Source organism: Amblyomma maculatum, chromosome 9 (assembly GCF_055883805.1).
Source record: "Amblyomma maculatum isolate TAMU_Amacu chromosome 9, ASM5588380v1, whole genome shotgun sequence".
Lineage (NCBI taxonomy): Eukaryota > Metazoa > Arthropoda > Arachnida > Ixodida > Ixodidae > Amblyomma > Amblyomma maculatum.
Window position 1 is genome coordinate 97905942 of NC_139352.1, and position 16206 is coordinate 97922147.

At 48.3% G+C, this 16206-nt stretch overlaps 1 protein-coding gene and 1 non-coding gene across 2 annotated transcripts; both read right to left on the minus strand.

Moving 5' to 3' along the window:
• Positions 1–1209: 1209 nt before the first annotated feature.
• Positions 1210–2357, minus strand: LOC146179848 (uncharacterized). Its single transcript, XM_084579362.1, has one exon. It carries the CDS (start codon positions 2313–2315, stop codon positions 1317–1319), a length of 999 nt encoding a protein of 332 aa, XP_084435488.1. The 5' UTR covers positions 2316–2357; the 3' UTR covers positions 1210–1316.
• A 5475-nt stretch (positions 2358–7832) lies between these two features.
• Positions 7833–7904, minus strand: TRNAD-AUC (transfer RNA aspartic acid (anticodon AUC)). Its single transcript has one exon. It is a non-coding gene; the product is annotated as a tRNA-Asp (tRNA).
• Between the last annotated feature and the right edge of the window lie 8302 nt (positions 7905–16206).

A 16206-nucleotide genomic window follows, 5' to 3' on the forward strand; every position in this document is an offset into this window, starting at 1 on the left:
AAACTTTCCCACTCACTCATCCAGTCACCTGATTTCGTCGGAAACAGTGCGTTGAACATTTCCTTTACTTCGTTCACATAGCTCTCATCATCCAAAAGTTTAGAATTAAATTTCCAAAGCTCCCAGTTAAATTTAGATTTATTTTCCTTTGCTCCTATGCAAAAAACTACTAGGCTGTGATCTGTAAAAGACACGTGCTTAACTTCATAACTTCGGCACAGAGGCGCGAGTTCTAGGGAAATGTATGCACGATCTAGCCTCGCATGGCTTTCTCTTTGGAAATGGGTGTACTGGCATTGTCCATTAGGTGACAGAAGCCAACCAACATCTTCTAGATGATACTCTGTGGTTAACGTCCTTAATAAGTGTGCGCTGGGGTCCTTCACAGGCTGAAGTTTTACGCGATCTTCAGGCATACATACACAATTGAAGTCACCCACCATAACAACACATCTTTCACCCTTCAAATGCTGTTCGAGCTGCTCGAAGAACAACCTACGCTCCCCTTCCTTATTAGGTGCATAGACGCATATCATACGCCATTTCAAATTAGAGAAGGAAAAGTCAACAACAATCAGGCGTCCAGAAGGGCACACTGTGACTGCCTCCTCGACAATGCCCAGACTGTTGCGAATAAAAATAACACATCCTGCCGAATTGCCAACAGCATGACACACACATACATTGTACCTATCTCTGAATGGTTGCACCATGCGGTCCGTTTGTTCTTCACTTTCTACCTTCGTTTCTTGTATAGCGACCAAGTCCAATTCGTTTTCAAGAAATAGCCGACTAACTTGATATTGCCGCCGCCTCGCTGTCATTCCGCGAACGTTTAAGGTGGCTATACGTAACGCAGACTGGAGGTTTACTGTCATTTAATTGCAAAACAAAAGGACCGCACAGCACTTACCACGGCAGTCTGGGAAGCAGTTGAGCATGTGCACTTGCTTTTTTGGTTGAGCCCGTAGCCACTGCGAAGAGGCCTTGCTTCTCGGTCGAAGCACCTTGAAGGGTTTGTCCAGTTCCTTGTGCACAAACTTCACAATCGCTCTTTGCTACGAGGGCGGTGTCCCGACCGTATTCCGGTCGAGGGAGATGTTTGGCTTCGGTCTGAAGCTAGGTCGCCGTGGCATGACGGCTTTGGGAGGCGGTCCCTCGTTGTTAGTGTAGTCAAGGCCGTCTCCTGCTCCCACACTGTCCCCGTGCGTTCTTTTTGAGTTCACAGTTAATTCCATCGGCTCCCGCTGACTTCCATTGCCTGCGGCTGACGCTGCTCTTCGGTCACTACTAGACGCAGCCTTCGTAACTTCAGGTTACTGCATGCCGTCCTGGGTGTGTTCGTCTGGCTGGCCCTCCGACAAGGTGCTCTCGGAGGACTTCTCAGCAGCCTCCGAAGGCGTCTTTACTTGTGTAGCAAGTGACTGGCTTTTCGTGTCGCGGCTTGCGGCCTGCGTGGAGCCTTCAGAATTTTCGGAAGACGCGTTAGGGCATCGCGTGGACACTTCTAGCCTCCCTTTCGCTGCTTCCTCGGCGTCGGCTTCATCCATAATGAGGTCTGAAGCGTCCTCTTGTTGCAGTGGTCCAGTAACACTCGCGTAAGTTTTAACGCACATGTCCTCCCGATGACCAAAGCGCCTGCATCGGGTGCAACGAGGAACACGACACTCGCGTCTAATGTGCCCCGCAGTCCGGCACCGGAGACAAAGCGGAGCTCTGCCCGGCACTACAACCAGAGCCAACTCGCCTGCTACGCGGAGCTGGTGCGGGAGGTCATCCACCGAAACACCGGATTTCAGCTTGAGCCCAATTACTCTTGTCGTTGATGCTTTGTCCGCAACGCCACTGACACGCCACTTTTCTTTCGAAATGTCCGTTACCTTCCCAAAAGGTGCCAGGGCAGATCGCACGTCGTCGTCATGGACACCGTAGACAAGCCAGTGCAACTTCAGCCTTACGTCCTGGTTCATTGGGTCGATGATGACGCATCGTCGTTCCTTCACCTTGAAATCACGCAGGGCCAACATTTTCTTCATCCCGTCTCCGCTCTTGAATGTAAGCGCCCAGACGTGATTCATCTGGTACGCCCCCAAGGCAATCACCTCGGGGAGCATATCCAGACTATCCAACGCATCGCGGAAGTCTTCCACGCGATACGGCCGACATCTCACATCGGCATGCAGAAAAACAGTATTTAAAACATTCCGACCTGATGGCAGTTGAGGCAAAATGACTTGATAATCCTGGTCCGGTAAGTCCGCAATCCTGTTTCCGCGACCCAGCTGGGCCGCTGTTACCGCTCCGTCGGAGCACATGATGGCACGTCCGTTCGCCTCGGCGGCCGGAAGTAGAATCCACTATACTAACGAGGCGGCGCAGGGAAGACGGCAAGCGCTGTTCTAAAATTGCGCAGAATGCAAGAAAGAAACAAAAACTAAGTTCGCCGTCGGGGAATCGAACCCCGGTCTCCCACGTGACAGGGGGGGATACTGGCCACTATACTAACGAGGCGGCGCAGGGAAGACGGCAAGCGCTGTTCTAAAATGGCGCAGAATGCAAGAAAGAAACAAAAACTAAGGTCCCCGTCGGGGAATCGATCCCGGGTCTCCCGCGTGACAGGGGGGGATACTGGCCACTATACTAACCAGGCTTTTTTTTTTTTCTTTATTGCCGTGAAACACAAAACAAAATACACATGATAAAACACGTCAACAACACTTGAGCTAACGCGTACGCGGCTAAAATCTTTTCAGGTTCACCAACTCATCAAATAGACATTGCCATTGTGGTGGATCCTGCTGGATCCTGAAAGATTCGCGTATATACACCGCACTTTCAATGAAGTTTTCACGCGCAGATCGTGTATTTATATCTGCGTGACGCACCTGCATTCGTGTTTTCCACAAACTATGGAGGCCAAGAAGCATAATTAAATCATAAGGTACATCATCGTTCTGCACTGGTAGAAATCTGATACCGTACGGAGTTAGGGGAAGTTCCTTTTTAATTGTCCTTTGGAGGACGTCCCCTAGAAAAACAGCATCCCAACACTGTAAGAAGACGTGTTCAATTGTCTCCGGTTTTTTGCACAACAGGCAATACCTTTTACCTTTTTCATTCAGCCAGGTTTTAACAGGGAGCGTATTAGAGTGAAGTTTGAAAAGGAACGTTTTAGCAGATGGCCTCAAGGGCATCTTGACTCTTTTCAAAACGTCCTGCCCTGGGCCTCCACAGTGTAATGCCCGGTAAAAAGGCACTGGCAGCATCACGTCAATGTGATCTTTATACAGTTTTTTTTTTGGGAACATTGAAAAGGTAATCAAAAGAAAACCGCACTTCCAGCAACTTGCACGAAAAAACAACCTCGCGCAGGTAGCCAGTCACAGTACCAGGCATGCTTTCACATGACACTATCCATTCAGGGAGCAACCTCTGCAATCGCACTTGCATCACAGTTCTTAGAAAGATATCTTTTTGATCACGCAGGAATATAAATCGCGAAACCACTTGACGCAAGAACAAATGGACAAGGCCAAGCCCGCCCCTTTTAACAGAAATAAACAAATTCGTCCGGGCGGTTTTTTCCCATGTGGATGCCCAAATAAAAACAGCAAAAACGCGGTACATTTTCTGAATTGAGGTTCGTGAGACACACAACACATTCATGAGGTACCACAGCCTCGAAATAAGAAAAACATTGCAAATAGAAGCGCGCGCAAACATTGAGAGTTGCCTTCCTTGCCACGCATCCGCTTTTTCTTTCGCTCTAGATGTTTCTTCCATCCAGTGCACGTTGGGATCTCGATAACAATCTAAAGGCACGCCTAGATATTGCGTTGGGAGAGCAGACCATCGCAGCTTACAGAAGAAATCAGGTGTCACGTCCCAATCACCGTGCCAAAACCCAGAGCTTTTCTCCCAATTGATCTTACATCCGGTTTGATCACAAAATGTTTGAACGACACCCGTGACTTCACAGATGCTCTTTCTGGTTGCACAAAAGACTGCAATGTCATCAGCGTATGCTAGCATTTTCACGTGTGCTGATTGCAGCTTGAATCCTAAAATGCGATCGCTATCAATGATAGCCAAGCAAAGTGGCTCTAAATACAGTGCAAAAAGTAGGGGTGAGAGCGGGCAGCCCTGCCTTACTGATGACCGTACTGCAATGCTGTCAGTCAGTTCACCATTCACTATAATACGGGTCGTGCAGTTCGCATAAGCCATTTTAACACCCTCCACTATGACTTCACCAAGGTTAGAATGCTCTAAAATGGAAAAAAGAATTTCGTGAGAAACACGGTCAAAGGCTTTCGCCAAATCTAATTGCATCATGGCTATCTGACCCCCGAGTGCATCAACACATTCTAGTACGGTTCTTGCAACATGTATATTCGTGGCAATCGATCGACCCTTGATGCCACACGTTTGATGAGACCCAACCAATTCCTTTATTACGCTTTGCAGTCTTTTTGCTAAAACCTTCATGTACACCTTGTAGTCGACATTGGTGAGGCTTATCGGTCGATATGACCCCACCAACAGTCGTTTCTCCGGATCCTCTGTCTTGGGTATTAGAACAATGTGCGATGTAGAGAAAGACAATGGAACAGCATTACGTTCGTAAGCTTCAGTGATTACATCGAGCATAAACTGAGCCGCATAGTGCTGAAACGTTTTAAAGAAGACAGCACTTAGACCATCGGGCCCAGGGGCTTTCCCAGGTGACAGGTCATCTATTGCAGATTCTATCTCCTGTAACGTTATCGGTGTTTCTAGGCGCGCTTTACTTTCGTCATCCAGTGCAGGCATCAGTCTTAGAAAGTCTGTTTGAAAGCCGCCTACAGTCTCAAGCTTCGCGCTAAGCAGTTCTTCGAAGTGCTCTGCTACCGCATGCTGAATATCTTGAGCATCTTCTGTGATATGGCCGCCATACCTTATACTCCTAATTTCTTTCTGGCAGGCGTATCTTTTCTCGTCTCCTAGGGCTCGTTTTGTCGGCACTTCTCCAGCCCAAAGTTTTTCAGCCCTTGCACGTATGACAGCCGCTGTGTATCTTTCGCTGTCGATTGTTTCCAGCTCACTTTTAAGCTCTCGTATTTTACTGGCGAAATACCCTGGCACAGTACTTTCCATGCTCAAAAAAAGAGCAAGTTGTTCATTCAGTTCTTTTTCTTTTTCTTTCTCTTTGTACAGCAGCTTACTACTCTTTTCTATTGCTTTCAATTTGACCCACTCTTTGAAGCTGTCCCATTCCGCTGCAAAACTTACTGGTTGCATAGCAAGACGATTTTCAAACTCTGTCTTAACTTCAGTAAGGAACTCTTCATCGGCAAGAAGTTTGGCATTCAGTTTAAATAGGTACCAGTTAAAGCGCGATTTCTTTCCTTTGCGACCAAACACTGCACTCACGAGACAATGATCGCTGAAAGAGACAGGTTTGACCTCATATGCAGTACACAGGGAAACAAGATCTACCGACTCATACACCCTGTCCAATCTGGCATGGCTATCTCGCTGAAAGTGCGTGAACTCTGGCGGGTTCCAGTGGAGAACACACTACCAATATCCTCAAGGCTATACTCATGCACAAGTGCATTCAACAGCTCGGAGCTTCTGTCTCTTCGAGGTTTACACTTGGCCGCTCGGTCCACAGCTGCGCACACACAGTTGTAGTCACCAAGTACAAGCAAGATTTTGTCGACCTTCAACCACAACTCAATAGACTGAAAAAACAATTCACGCTCACGCCCTGAATTGGGAGCATACACACACACAACACGCCAGCATAAATTAGAGTAGGTAAAATCGGTAACCAAAAGCCGACCACTTGGACAGGCATAAACGGACTCTACGCTTACTCCCAGCGTGTTACGTATAAATAAAAGGCATCCACCCGATACACCAACAGAATGGCATACACACACATAAAAGTTTGTTTGAAAAGAAGCCACCATACGGTCAGTGCTTTCTTGGCTCTCAATCTTTGACTCTTGCACAGCTGCAATATCTATATCATTATCGACAAGGAGGCGCCTGAGCTGGCATTGTCGCCTTCTCGCTCCCAGTCCTCTAACATTCAAAGTAGCTACGTGTAACGGCGAATTAAGCTTGAGAGTCATGTACTAGAGAGAGACGCCAGTACCGGCATGGTGCCTACCTTCATGGTTGCGTGGCCTCCGCTTCTGACAAACAGCGGCGTATGCATGCATGTAATGTCCTGCCAGCAGAATGTCGGGATGCATTCAAACGAAGTCCAAGCCCATTGTTTCATTTTTGCTAACACACGCACCACTTGGTTGTAGAAGGTTCGTGACGCTGGTCGGTAGGCAGCCGACCCATAAATCGTTCAGGTCACCGCAAAAACTACGGAGGCGGTTTCCCCGCCTGCCGCGTGTCGGCCGAGAAGTTCGGCTTCGGTCTTAACGTGGCTCTTCGGATGCCAGAAGTTTTCGGCGGCGGCTCACCACAAACACCGCCTGGCAGATGAGTCTCCTCGACGCTTTCCTCATGCGGACGTTTCGCGGCAATTAAGGCTGCTGTCTCCGGCCCAACCTCCATGGCATCAGTACAGGAAGGCTCAGTACTGAGATGATCCTCAGCGTCAGAAAATTTGGTTAAGTCTTCTGACCCGTCCTTTGACTCGTTTTCATGGTCCTGGGATGGAGCGTTCAAGACATGCCGAGGTTCATTCTTTTCATTTGAGACCGTTACCTTATCCTTTGTTAAAACCGTCATGGAAGGCGCGTCCTGTTTCGTTGACTGACCTCTAATGTTAGCAGCCTCCTCCGCATCCGCCTCGTCCATAATTAACTCGAACGAGTCTTCGCTGGTCCCAGGTCCGGCAATGCTAGCGTAGGTTCGTGCACACTGGATGTCTTCATGCCCGAACCGTCGGCAGGTTCCGCAGTGAGGAACCCGGCACTCTTTGCGGATGTGACCCGTACTCCGGCAGCGTAGGCACAACGGGGGTCTGCCTGGCACAATGACGAGCGCGAGCTCACCGCTAACATTCAGCTGATGCGGCAGGTCGTCGACCTTCATGCCAGCTTTCAGCTTCAGCGTGACGAGTCTAGTTGTAGAGCCCTTTTCCAGCATACCTTTAACACGCCAGCGCTCCCGGGAAACGTCTGACACCTTTCCGTACGGCACAAATGCAGCACGAACATCTTCATCTGGCACGTTGTGAAGTAGCCAGTGAAGTTTGAGTCGCACGTCCTGGTTCGCCGGGTCAATCACCAAGCAGCGACCGTTTTTCACAGACAGCTCACCTACACTGACAATCTTGTTGACGGCTTCAGTATCCTTGAGAGTGACGGCCCAGACGTGGCTCATCCGATACGCCCCCATAGCGATAACATCGGGGATTAGCGCGTGTTGTGCTAAAGCATCCCGGAAATCTTCCACCCGGTACGGGCGGGCCCTGATATCGGCGTGCAAAAAAACGGTATTCAAAACAAACCGACCTGTTGGAAGTGCAGGCAAAACGACCTGGTAAGTGTTGCCCTTTTCAGCAGTCCTGTTACCGCGGCCTGACATGGCCGCTGAAGCCGCTCCTGAGGAGCCCTGCATCCTGCGTCCGTTCACTGGCGTGGCCGGAAGCAGAATCCACTATACTAACGAGGCGGCGCAGGGAAGACGGCAAGCGCTGCTCTAAAATGGCGCAGAATGCAAGAAAGAAACAATAAGTAAGGTCCCCGTCGGGGAATCTATCCCGGGTCTCCCGCCTGACAGGGGGGGATACTGGCCACTATACTAACGAGGCGGCGCAGGGAAGACGGCAAGCGCTGTTCTAAAATGGCGCAGAATGCAAGAAAGAAACAAAAACTAAGTTCGCCGTCGGGGAATCGAACCCCGGTCTCCCGCGTGATAGGCGGGGATACTGGCCACTATACTAACGGGGATTTTTTTCTTTATTGCCTGTTTTGAGTTCACATCAATTAAAAGAAGATCCACAATAATGGTAAAAGTCGCAACAACCAGACTTCGGCTGTCACGAAAGGTTTAAAATTTCTTGAGGACAGCCAGTTCATCGAGCACTCTGACCCAGTCAGGTGGATCAGAAAGCACCCGGTACGTTTCTCTAAGGAGCAGCACACTGTCGATAAAGTTCTCGCGTACAGAACTCGTGTTGACATCTGCATGTTGCACTTGCATCCTTGTTTTCCACAGGCTGTGGAGGCCCAAGACCATGACTAAATCCAAAGGAATACCCTCACTCTCGACTGGAAGGAACCGTATGCCATACGGATCGAACGGAAGGTCTTTCTTTAGTATTCTCTGGAGAACATCCAATGAAAGACTTGTCCCAGCAATCCAGAAAGACGTGCTCGATTGTCTCTGGTTTTTTGCAAACGAGACAGTCTGTTGTCCAGGGAACGAATAAGCCTCTTTCATGTAACCAGGTTTTAACAGGTAATGTGTTGGAATGTAGCTTAAAGAAAAACGTTTTAACTGAAGGCCTAACTGGCATCTTTTTCACACGCTTTAAGACATCCTGTCCGGGGCCTCCACTGTGTGGTGCACGGTAAATCGGCAACGGTATCGTCACATCCAGAAGATCTTTGTACAGCTTCTTGTTACACACTTTGCTCAAGTATTTCATTGAAAAACGCGCATGCAACGTCCTGAAAGACAAGACAACTTCGCGCATGTACCCTTTTAAAGCGCCACTCATATTCTCACCAGAACAGACAACGTATTCTGGAAGCATTTTACACAGTCGTACTTGCATGACCGTCCTCAAGAATTTGTCGTTTTGATCACGAAGGGAAAAAAAGAATGCGAGACAACCTGTCGCAAAAAGAGATGCACAAGGCCCAAGCCCCCCGCCTTAACAGGAAGAAAGAGGTTGGTTCTGCTGCACTTTTCCCATGTTGATGCCCACATGAAAACGGCAAAGACACGATTGAATTTTTTTAATGCTAACACGCGTCGCCGAAAGCACATTCATTACGTACCATATCTTTGCCACAAGGAAAACATTGCACACATAAGCGCGTGAGAACATTGACAACGGCTTGCCCTGCCATGAATCAGCTTTTTCTCTCGCCCTCTCTGCTTGGCCAGCCCAGAAAGGGGTGGGATCTTGGTACGATTCAAGCGGCACGCCTAAATTCTCGGTCGGCAATTTTGACCATTGCAAACGAGAAAAGTATTCAGGCGTAACATCCGAGTCTCCATGTCAGAAACCGGCACTTTTTTCCCAATTTACTTCACAGCCTGTCTGTCGGCAGAATTTTTCGACAAAGACAGTAACTTCTTGAATGCTTTCGATGCTTGAACAGAATACAGCGATGTCATCTGCATATGCCAGCATTTTGACCTGTGCTGACTGTAGCATAAAACCAGTTATACGTTCATTGTTTATGATTGACCGGCCGAGAGGCTCGAGGTAGGCCGCAAACAGCAGGGGTGACAGGGAGCAGCCTTGCCTCACTGACGACAGCACACGAATGCTGTCAGTGAGCTCTCCATTCACAATTATCCGTGTCGTGCAGTTCGCATACACCATTCGAACATCTTCCTCAATCACTCGCCCTATGTTTGAATGTGCCAATACTTCGAACAAGGCATCGTGCGAAACGCGATCGAATGCTTTGGCGAGATCCAGCTGTATCATTGCCACTCGAGATCCAATCGCGTCACAACACTCCAAAACAGTTTGTACCACGTGCACATTAGTTGCGATGCTTCGACCTTTAATCCCGCACGTCTGGTGTGGCCCAACCAGACTCGGTATTACACTTTGACGCCTTTTCGCCAGCACTTTCATGTATATTTTGTTATCCACTTTGGTGAGGCTTATCGGCCGATAAGAACCCACCAACAGGCGTTTTCCTGGCTCATCATACTTTGGAATCAAAACAATGTGCGAGGTAGAAAACCAAGGTGGAACCTGCTTACGCTCGTATTACTCGTCTAGCACTTTAAGCAAAACCTGGCCTGTGTAATCTTTAAATTCTTTGTAGAAAGCAGTGCCAAGCCCGTCAGGTCCTGGCGACTTTCCCATTGGAAGCTCGTCTATCGCACTTTCTATTTCTGTCAAACTTATGGGTCGTTCTAGACGCGTTTTAACATCATCATCGAGTTTTGGCATTTGGCGCAAAAATTCTGCCTGAAAGCCATTTTTGACTTCGGGTTTACGGCCAAGCAGTTCATTGTAGTGTTCTATAAAGGCATTTTTGATAGTAGCAGGGTCACTAGTTACATCACACCGGTTGTCAATTTGCCGTATTTCCTTTTGATACGCGTGCCATTTCTCATCTGACAGCGCTCGCTTAGTTGGCGTCTCATCCGCCCAAAATTTTTCAGACCTTGCTCTTATCACTGCTGCCTTATACTTTTCAGTGTCAATGTTTCCAAGTTGTCGTTTCAAGGCTTTTATTTCTTGTGCATATCTTCCCGGCTGGATGCTATCCATGCTAAGCAAAAACTCAAGCTCCTCGTGCATTTCTTTCTCTTTTCTTTTTTCGTCATATCGAATATGCGCTTGCAGTTTTGATAGCTAAAAGCTTTACTCTCTGCTTTAGCTCCTCCCACTCAACTATATAGCTTTCGGCCTGCGTCGAGAGTAATTTATCGAGTTCTTTCGTTGTCTCTCTTACAAAACTGTCATCCTCTAAAAGCTTCACCTTAAATTTCCACAGGTTCCAGTTCAATCGTGACCTCCGCTGTTTCTTGCCAAATGTTCCAATTACTAAGCAATGGTCACTGAAGCTTACGGGCTTAACGTCATACTCTGTGCACAATGAAGCCAGTTCAACAGAGACATAAATTCGATCTAATCTGGCGTGGCTATCCCTTTGAAAATGCGTGTATTTAGGGTGTGCGTCGTAAGAGAACAAATAGCCAACGTCTTCCAGATTACATTCATTAATTAAAGAGTGAAGCAGCTGAGCACTCCTATCCCTCAATGGCAAATGTTTTGCGCGGTCCTGAGCGAAACAAACACAGTTGAAGTCTCCTATCAATATTACTACCTTGTCGCACCTAGGATGCATTTCGAGGCTTTCGAAAAATGTTTTGCGCTCGCTCACCGCGTTCGGAGCATAAACACAGACAACACGATAACTATAATTCGAAAACGAAAAGTCAACAACAAGAAGGCGACCGCATTGGGAAGCCACAACGGAAGCAACGTTGATGCCTAAACTTTTACGAATAAATAAAACGAAGCCACCCGACGCGCCGACGGAATGGCAGACGCATACGTCATACAAAGAAGAAAGGACGACGCCATACGAACAGTTAGCTCTTCGCTTTCAATCTTAGTTTCTTGGATAGCGATTAGGTCAAGGTCATTTTCAAGAATTAGGCGTCGCAGTTGGCTTTGTCGTCTTCTTGCTCCCAAACCCCGGACATTTAAAGATGCTAGACGAAGTGTTACATCGAGATTAACCGCCATGTTTAGTAACAAAAGCCCCGCTAATAAGAAGTCGTAGCGGGTAACAAAACACTAAACTCACAGTGCATAAAGCCTCCATGCAGCGTTCCCCAATCCAGTCTTTCGCAGGCGCCGTACAGATCACAGCCAGCACTGTCTTCACTGAGTCCACCAGGCCACACAGGCCAAAGGATTATGGAGGCGGTTTCACCGCCTGCCTTGGCTCGGACGGGACGTTCGGGTTCGGCCGCGGTTTGCAGGGCGGCCGTCTCTTCCCGGTTGTTTTTGATGGCGGCTCCCCGCTGCCACTGCCGCCCAGTTGCTCACTCTCGGTATCTTTCTGGTCACGCGGCCGCTTTCCGGGAAGTATACCGGAACCGACGCCAGCTGCTCCTTGAGTAACGTCCATTGCGGTTGCTTCGGCGCCCTCGATGTTCGATTCGTCGTCGTTCGTCGCGTTATCCAACGCAGATTCCTCTTGGTCGGTAACTATTGGTTTGCTCGGTGGGCTAGCGTGAACTGCTGAAGGTTCGCTTCTGCGGCACAAGGACTTGAAGATTAGGCTGCAATACTTCCTTGACCGCTGGTCCTTTTCCTGCTTTCGAAGTCTCCTCAGCGTCCGCCTCATCCATGTACAGCTCGGACGCTTCATCGCTTTTGCCGGGACCGGTGACGCTTGCGTATGTGCGAGTGCACTGACTCTCTTCGTGTCCGAGCCGACGGCAAGAGCTGCATCGCGGAATGCGGCACTCACGCCGTATGTGACCTGTACCTTGGCAGCGCAGGCAAAGCGGGGCCCTGCCAGGCACTACCACTAGAGGCAATTCGCCACTGACGCTCACCTGATGCGGAAGGTCGTCGAGCTTGACACCTGGATTCAACTTGAGTGTCACAAGTCTTGTTGTTGAACCCTTATCCGACACGCCCTGTGCTCTCCACTTCTTTGCAACATCTGTCACCTTCGGAAAGCAGCAAAGGCGAGCCGCACGTCTTCGTCTGTTACACTGTGCAGCAACCAGTGTACAGGCGCCCAAATCTTTAACTGGCTTGCGCGAGCGGCGACTTTTCTGTGCGTCAGCGCCCTATGATGGAGCGAAGTTGGAAACAGGATGAGGCTAAGCGCATGCTCACAAAGCACGCTCGCTGGACGCGTCGTGAGCTGAGGGCGATAACATCCGGCATGAGCGAAAGCGGAGCAAGCACATCACGAAAGTCTTCCACCCGGTATGGGCGGGCCCTGATGTCACCGTGCAAAAAAAACAGTATTTTCAACAAATCGCCCTGTAGGCAAACTTGGCAGTACAACCTGATAATCACTGTCCGAATCAAAAAGCCTGTTTCCGCGTCCAGACATGACCGCTGTACCCGCTCCAACGGAGCCCAACATAACACGTCCGTTCGCTAGGGCAGCCGGAAGTGGACTCCCGCTATACTAACGAGGAGGCGCAAGGAAGACGGCAAGCGCGGTTCTGAAATGGCGCAGAATGCAAGAAAGAAACAAAAACTAAGCTCCCCGTCGGGGAATCGAACCCCGGTCTCCCGCGTGACAGGCGGGGATACTGGCCACTATACTAACCAGGAGGCGCAGGGAAGAGGCTAAGTGTTGTTCTGATATGGCGCATAATGCAAGAAAGAAACAAAAACTAAGCTCCCCGTCGGGGAAACGAACCCCGGTCTCCCGCGTGACAGGCGGGGATACTGGCCACTATACTAACGAGGAGGCGCAGGGAAGAGGCTAAGTGTTGTTCTGATATGGCGCATAATGCAAGAAACAAAAACTAAGCTCCCCGTCGGGGAATCGAACCCCGGTCTCCCGCGTGACAGGCGGGGATACTGGCCACTACACTTTTTTTTTTTTTCTTTATTGCCTGAATTTGACACAAATACACCGCACTGGAACTCAGAACAACATGAACAAAGGAATAATATATGTACACAAAACTAGTTCGCGTTGCCTAACCCCCACTGAGGGGCAGGCATTGTCATGTTAAAATTCCTTGAGCACCGTCAAAGGTTCCAGCTTTGACAGCCACTCAGGAGCACATGGTTGCAATCTAAGCACGTCGAGCCATCGCTGCACACTTTCGCGGAAATACATGCGGGCTGGCCGTGCATCTGGATCGCAGTGATAACCAGCCATTCGTGCGCGCCATATACTGTGGAGGCACATTAACATAACCTGGTCTAACGGCATATCATCATGTTTATCCAATGGTAAATACCTAATGCCATGGGAATCAAGTGGCAACTGCTTTTTTATTGTCCTTTGCAGAACATCCCACAAATATACCCGCTCCCAGCAATGCAAAAATACGTGATCTATTGTCTCTGGCTGTTTGCAGATGAGACATTGGGCCCCCCACGGTAGGAACATACCCTTTTCCTCCATAAATGATTTTACACACGAAGTACCGGTATGTAGCATAAAGAAAAACGTTTTAGCTCCCGTAGCAACTTGCATTTTCTTTACGCGTTTTAATACATTACTTCCTGTGCCTCCATAGTATAAAGCTCGGTACAAGGGCACCGGGAACACCATTTCACAGACATCCTTGTATAACGTTCTCCTGTTAACATTACTTAAATACTCTTTCGAAAAACGTGCGCTTACGAATTTCACGCTCACAACAATTTCCCTAAAGAATCCAAAAACAGAGCCCGGCATACATTGAGTATAAACTACGAAATCAGGCAACGCTCGACCAAGTCTTTGTTGACACACTGTGCGCAGGAATGGATCACTGGCATCCCTAAAAAACATAAACCGGTTGACAATCTGTCGCACAAACAAATGACCCAGACCAAGCCCCCCATGCTTCACCTGCCGGAACAAATTTGTCCGACTGCACCTCTCCCAACTCGAGGCCCAAACAAACACCGCAAAAACTCGATGCAATTTTTGCACATTTACACGGGAGCAATGCAACACTTGCATTACATACCATAACTTACTAATTAAAAACAGGTTGCAAACTGCGGCTCTTGCAAATATTGATAATTGAGCGCTTTTCCATTTCTCCGCTTTTTCACGGGTTTCTCTGACCTGCTCTAGCCAGTATGGCTCGCTTTCCTTGTAGAATTCCAAGGGCACACCCAAGTACTTTGCAGGCGTTGTAACCCACGACACATTAGCGAAAGTGTCGGGGGTCAGCTGCCATTCTCCGTGCCAAAATCCCAGGCACTTACCCCAGTTAACTTTACTCCCTGTGACTTTGCTGAAATGTTTTACCACATCCACTGCCCTCTTTATACTCTGCTTATTTACACAAAAAACCGCAACGTCGTCTGCGTAAGCCAGCAATTTGACTTCTGACTCCTGCAGTCGAAAACCATCAATGTCATTGTTTTGTAGGATGCTTAAACACAATGTTTCAATATAAAGGCCGAACAAAAGAGGGCTGAGGGGGCAACCTTGGCGCACCGAACGTCGTACGTTGATGGGGGCCCCCAGTGACTTATTGACAATTAATCTCGTAGTGCAGTCACGGTACGCCAAGGCCACTCCCTCTCGAATAACAGAGCCGACATTAACATAGTCTAATATACTGAACAGAATAGTATGTGCCACACAATCAAAAGCTTTCTCCAAGTCCAACTGCAGTAACGCAACACATGCATGAGTTGCATCGCAGCATTCAAGCACACTTCGCGCTTTGTGAATGTTCTGAAAGATAGATCGCCCTTTGATACCGCAAGTTTGGTGAGGGCCCACTATTTCGCATATAACCGTTTGTAATCTGCCAGCAAGTACCTTCATATAAATCTTGTAATCAACGTTTGTCAGAGCTATGGGCCTGTAAGACGACAACTGCCTAAGCTTATCTGGTTGGTCAGTTTTCGGAATAAGTACTGTTTGTGACGATCCGAAAGACGCAGGCAGTGCCTTCGGTTCATACGCATCATTAAATAAGGCACACAACAAAGGAGATAGCTGTCCCTTGAACGCTTTATAAAAAGCCGCACTCAGGCCATCAGGCCCGGGTGATTTCCCTGGGTTTAAATTTTCTATTGCCTGCTGCACTTCTTGCTCGCTTATTGGCCGCTCCAGTCTTTCTTTTTGTTCTTCATCAATTTTTGGCATCGCGTCAAGAAAGGATTCTTTAAAACGGTCCAAATTAACCTCTCGGGACGAAAATAGCTCTTCATAATACTCCCGGAAAGCTTTCGCGATTCCTTCGTTATCGGTTTCTGTGCGTCCTGCCCAATCTACCTCTGCCACGTGATTTCGCCTTGCATTTGCTTTTTCTATTCCCAACGATCTTTTTGTCGGCGTCTCATCCATGGCCAATTTTTCCGCTCTCGCACGCACCAGTTCTCCGCGATAACGGTCTTCGTCATTCAGTTGAAGTCTTTGCTTTATTTTTCTAACGTCGTCCATGTATAACCCTGGCGTGTTACACTCCAGGGCTAACAATTTATCTAGCAAAGATCTTAAATGCATTTCATTTTGTTTTTCTTGAAACCGTATGCAGCTGGCTTTTTCTATAGCTTTGATTTTAATTTGTTGCTTACAGAGTTTCCATTCTTGACCCAGTTCGTGGGTGTCCTCCTGACAAATCTTACCAATTTCTTCTTCTACTAGTCTCGTGAATTGCTCGTCATTCAGCAGTTTATTATTTAACTTCCACAATTCCCAATTAAAACCGCTACCTCCCTTTCTTGTTCCAATTGTACACTGAACCATGCAGTGATCTGAGTACGTTACCGCCAAAACATAATACTCCTGGCATTTTGGGGCCAGTTCTGCGGACACATAAATCCTGTCAAGGCGGGCGTGGCTAGCACCCTGAAAATGAGTATACTGAACCCGTCGCTCGCTC

Excerpts from the sequence above, each read along its gene's own strand:
- LOC146179848 (XM_084579362.1), bottom strand. The coding sequence starts at position 2,315 with ATGTGCTCCGACGGAGCGGTAACAGCGGCCCAGCTGGGTCGCGGAAAC.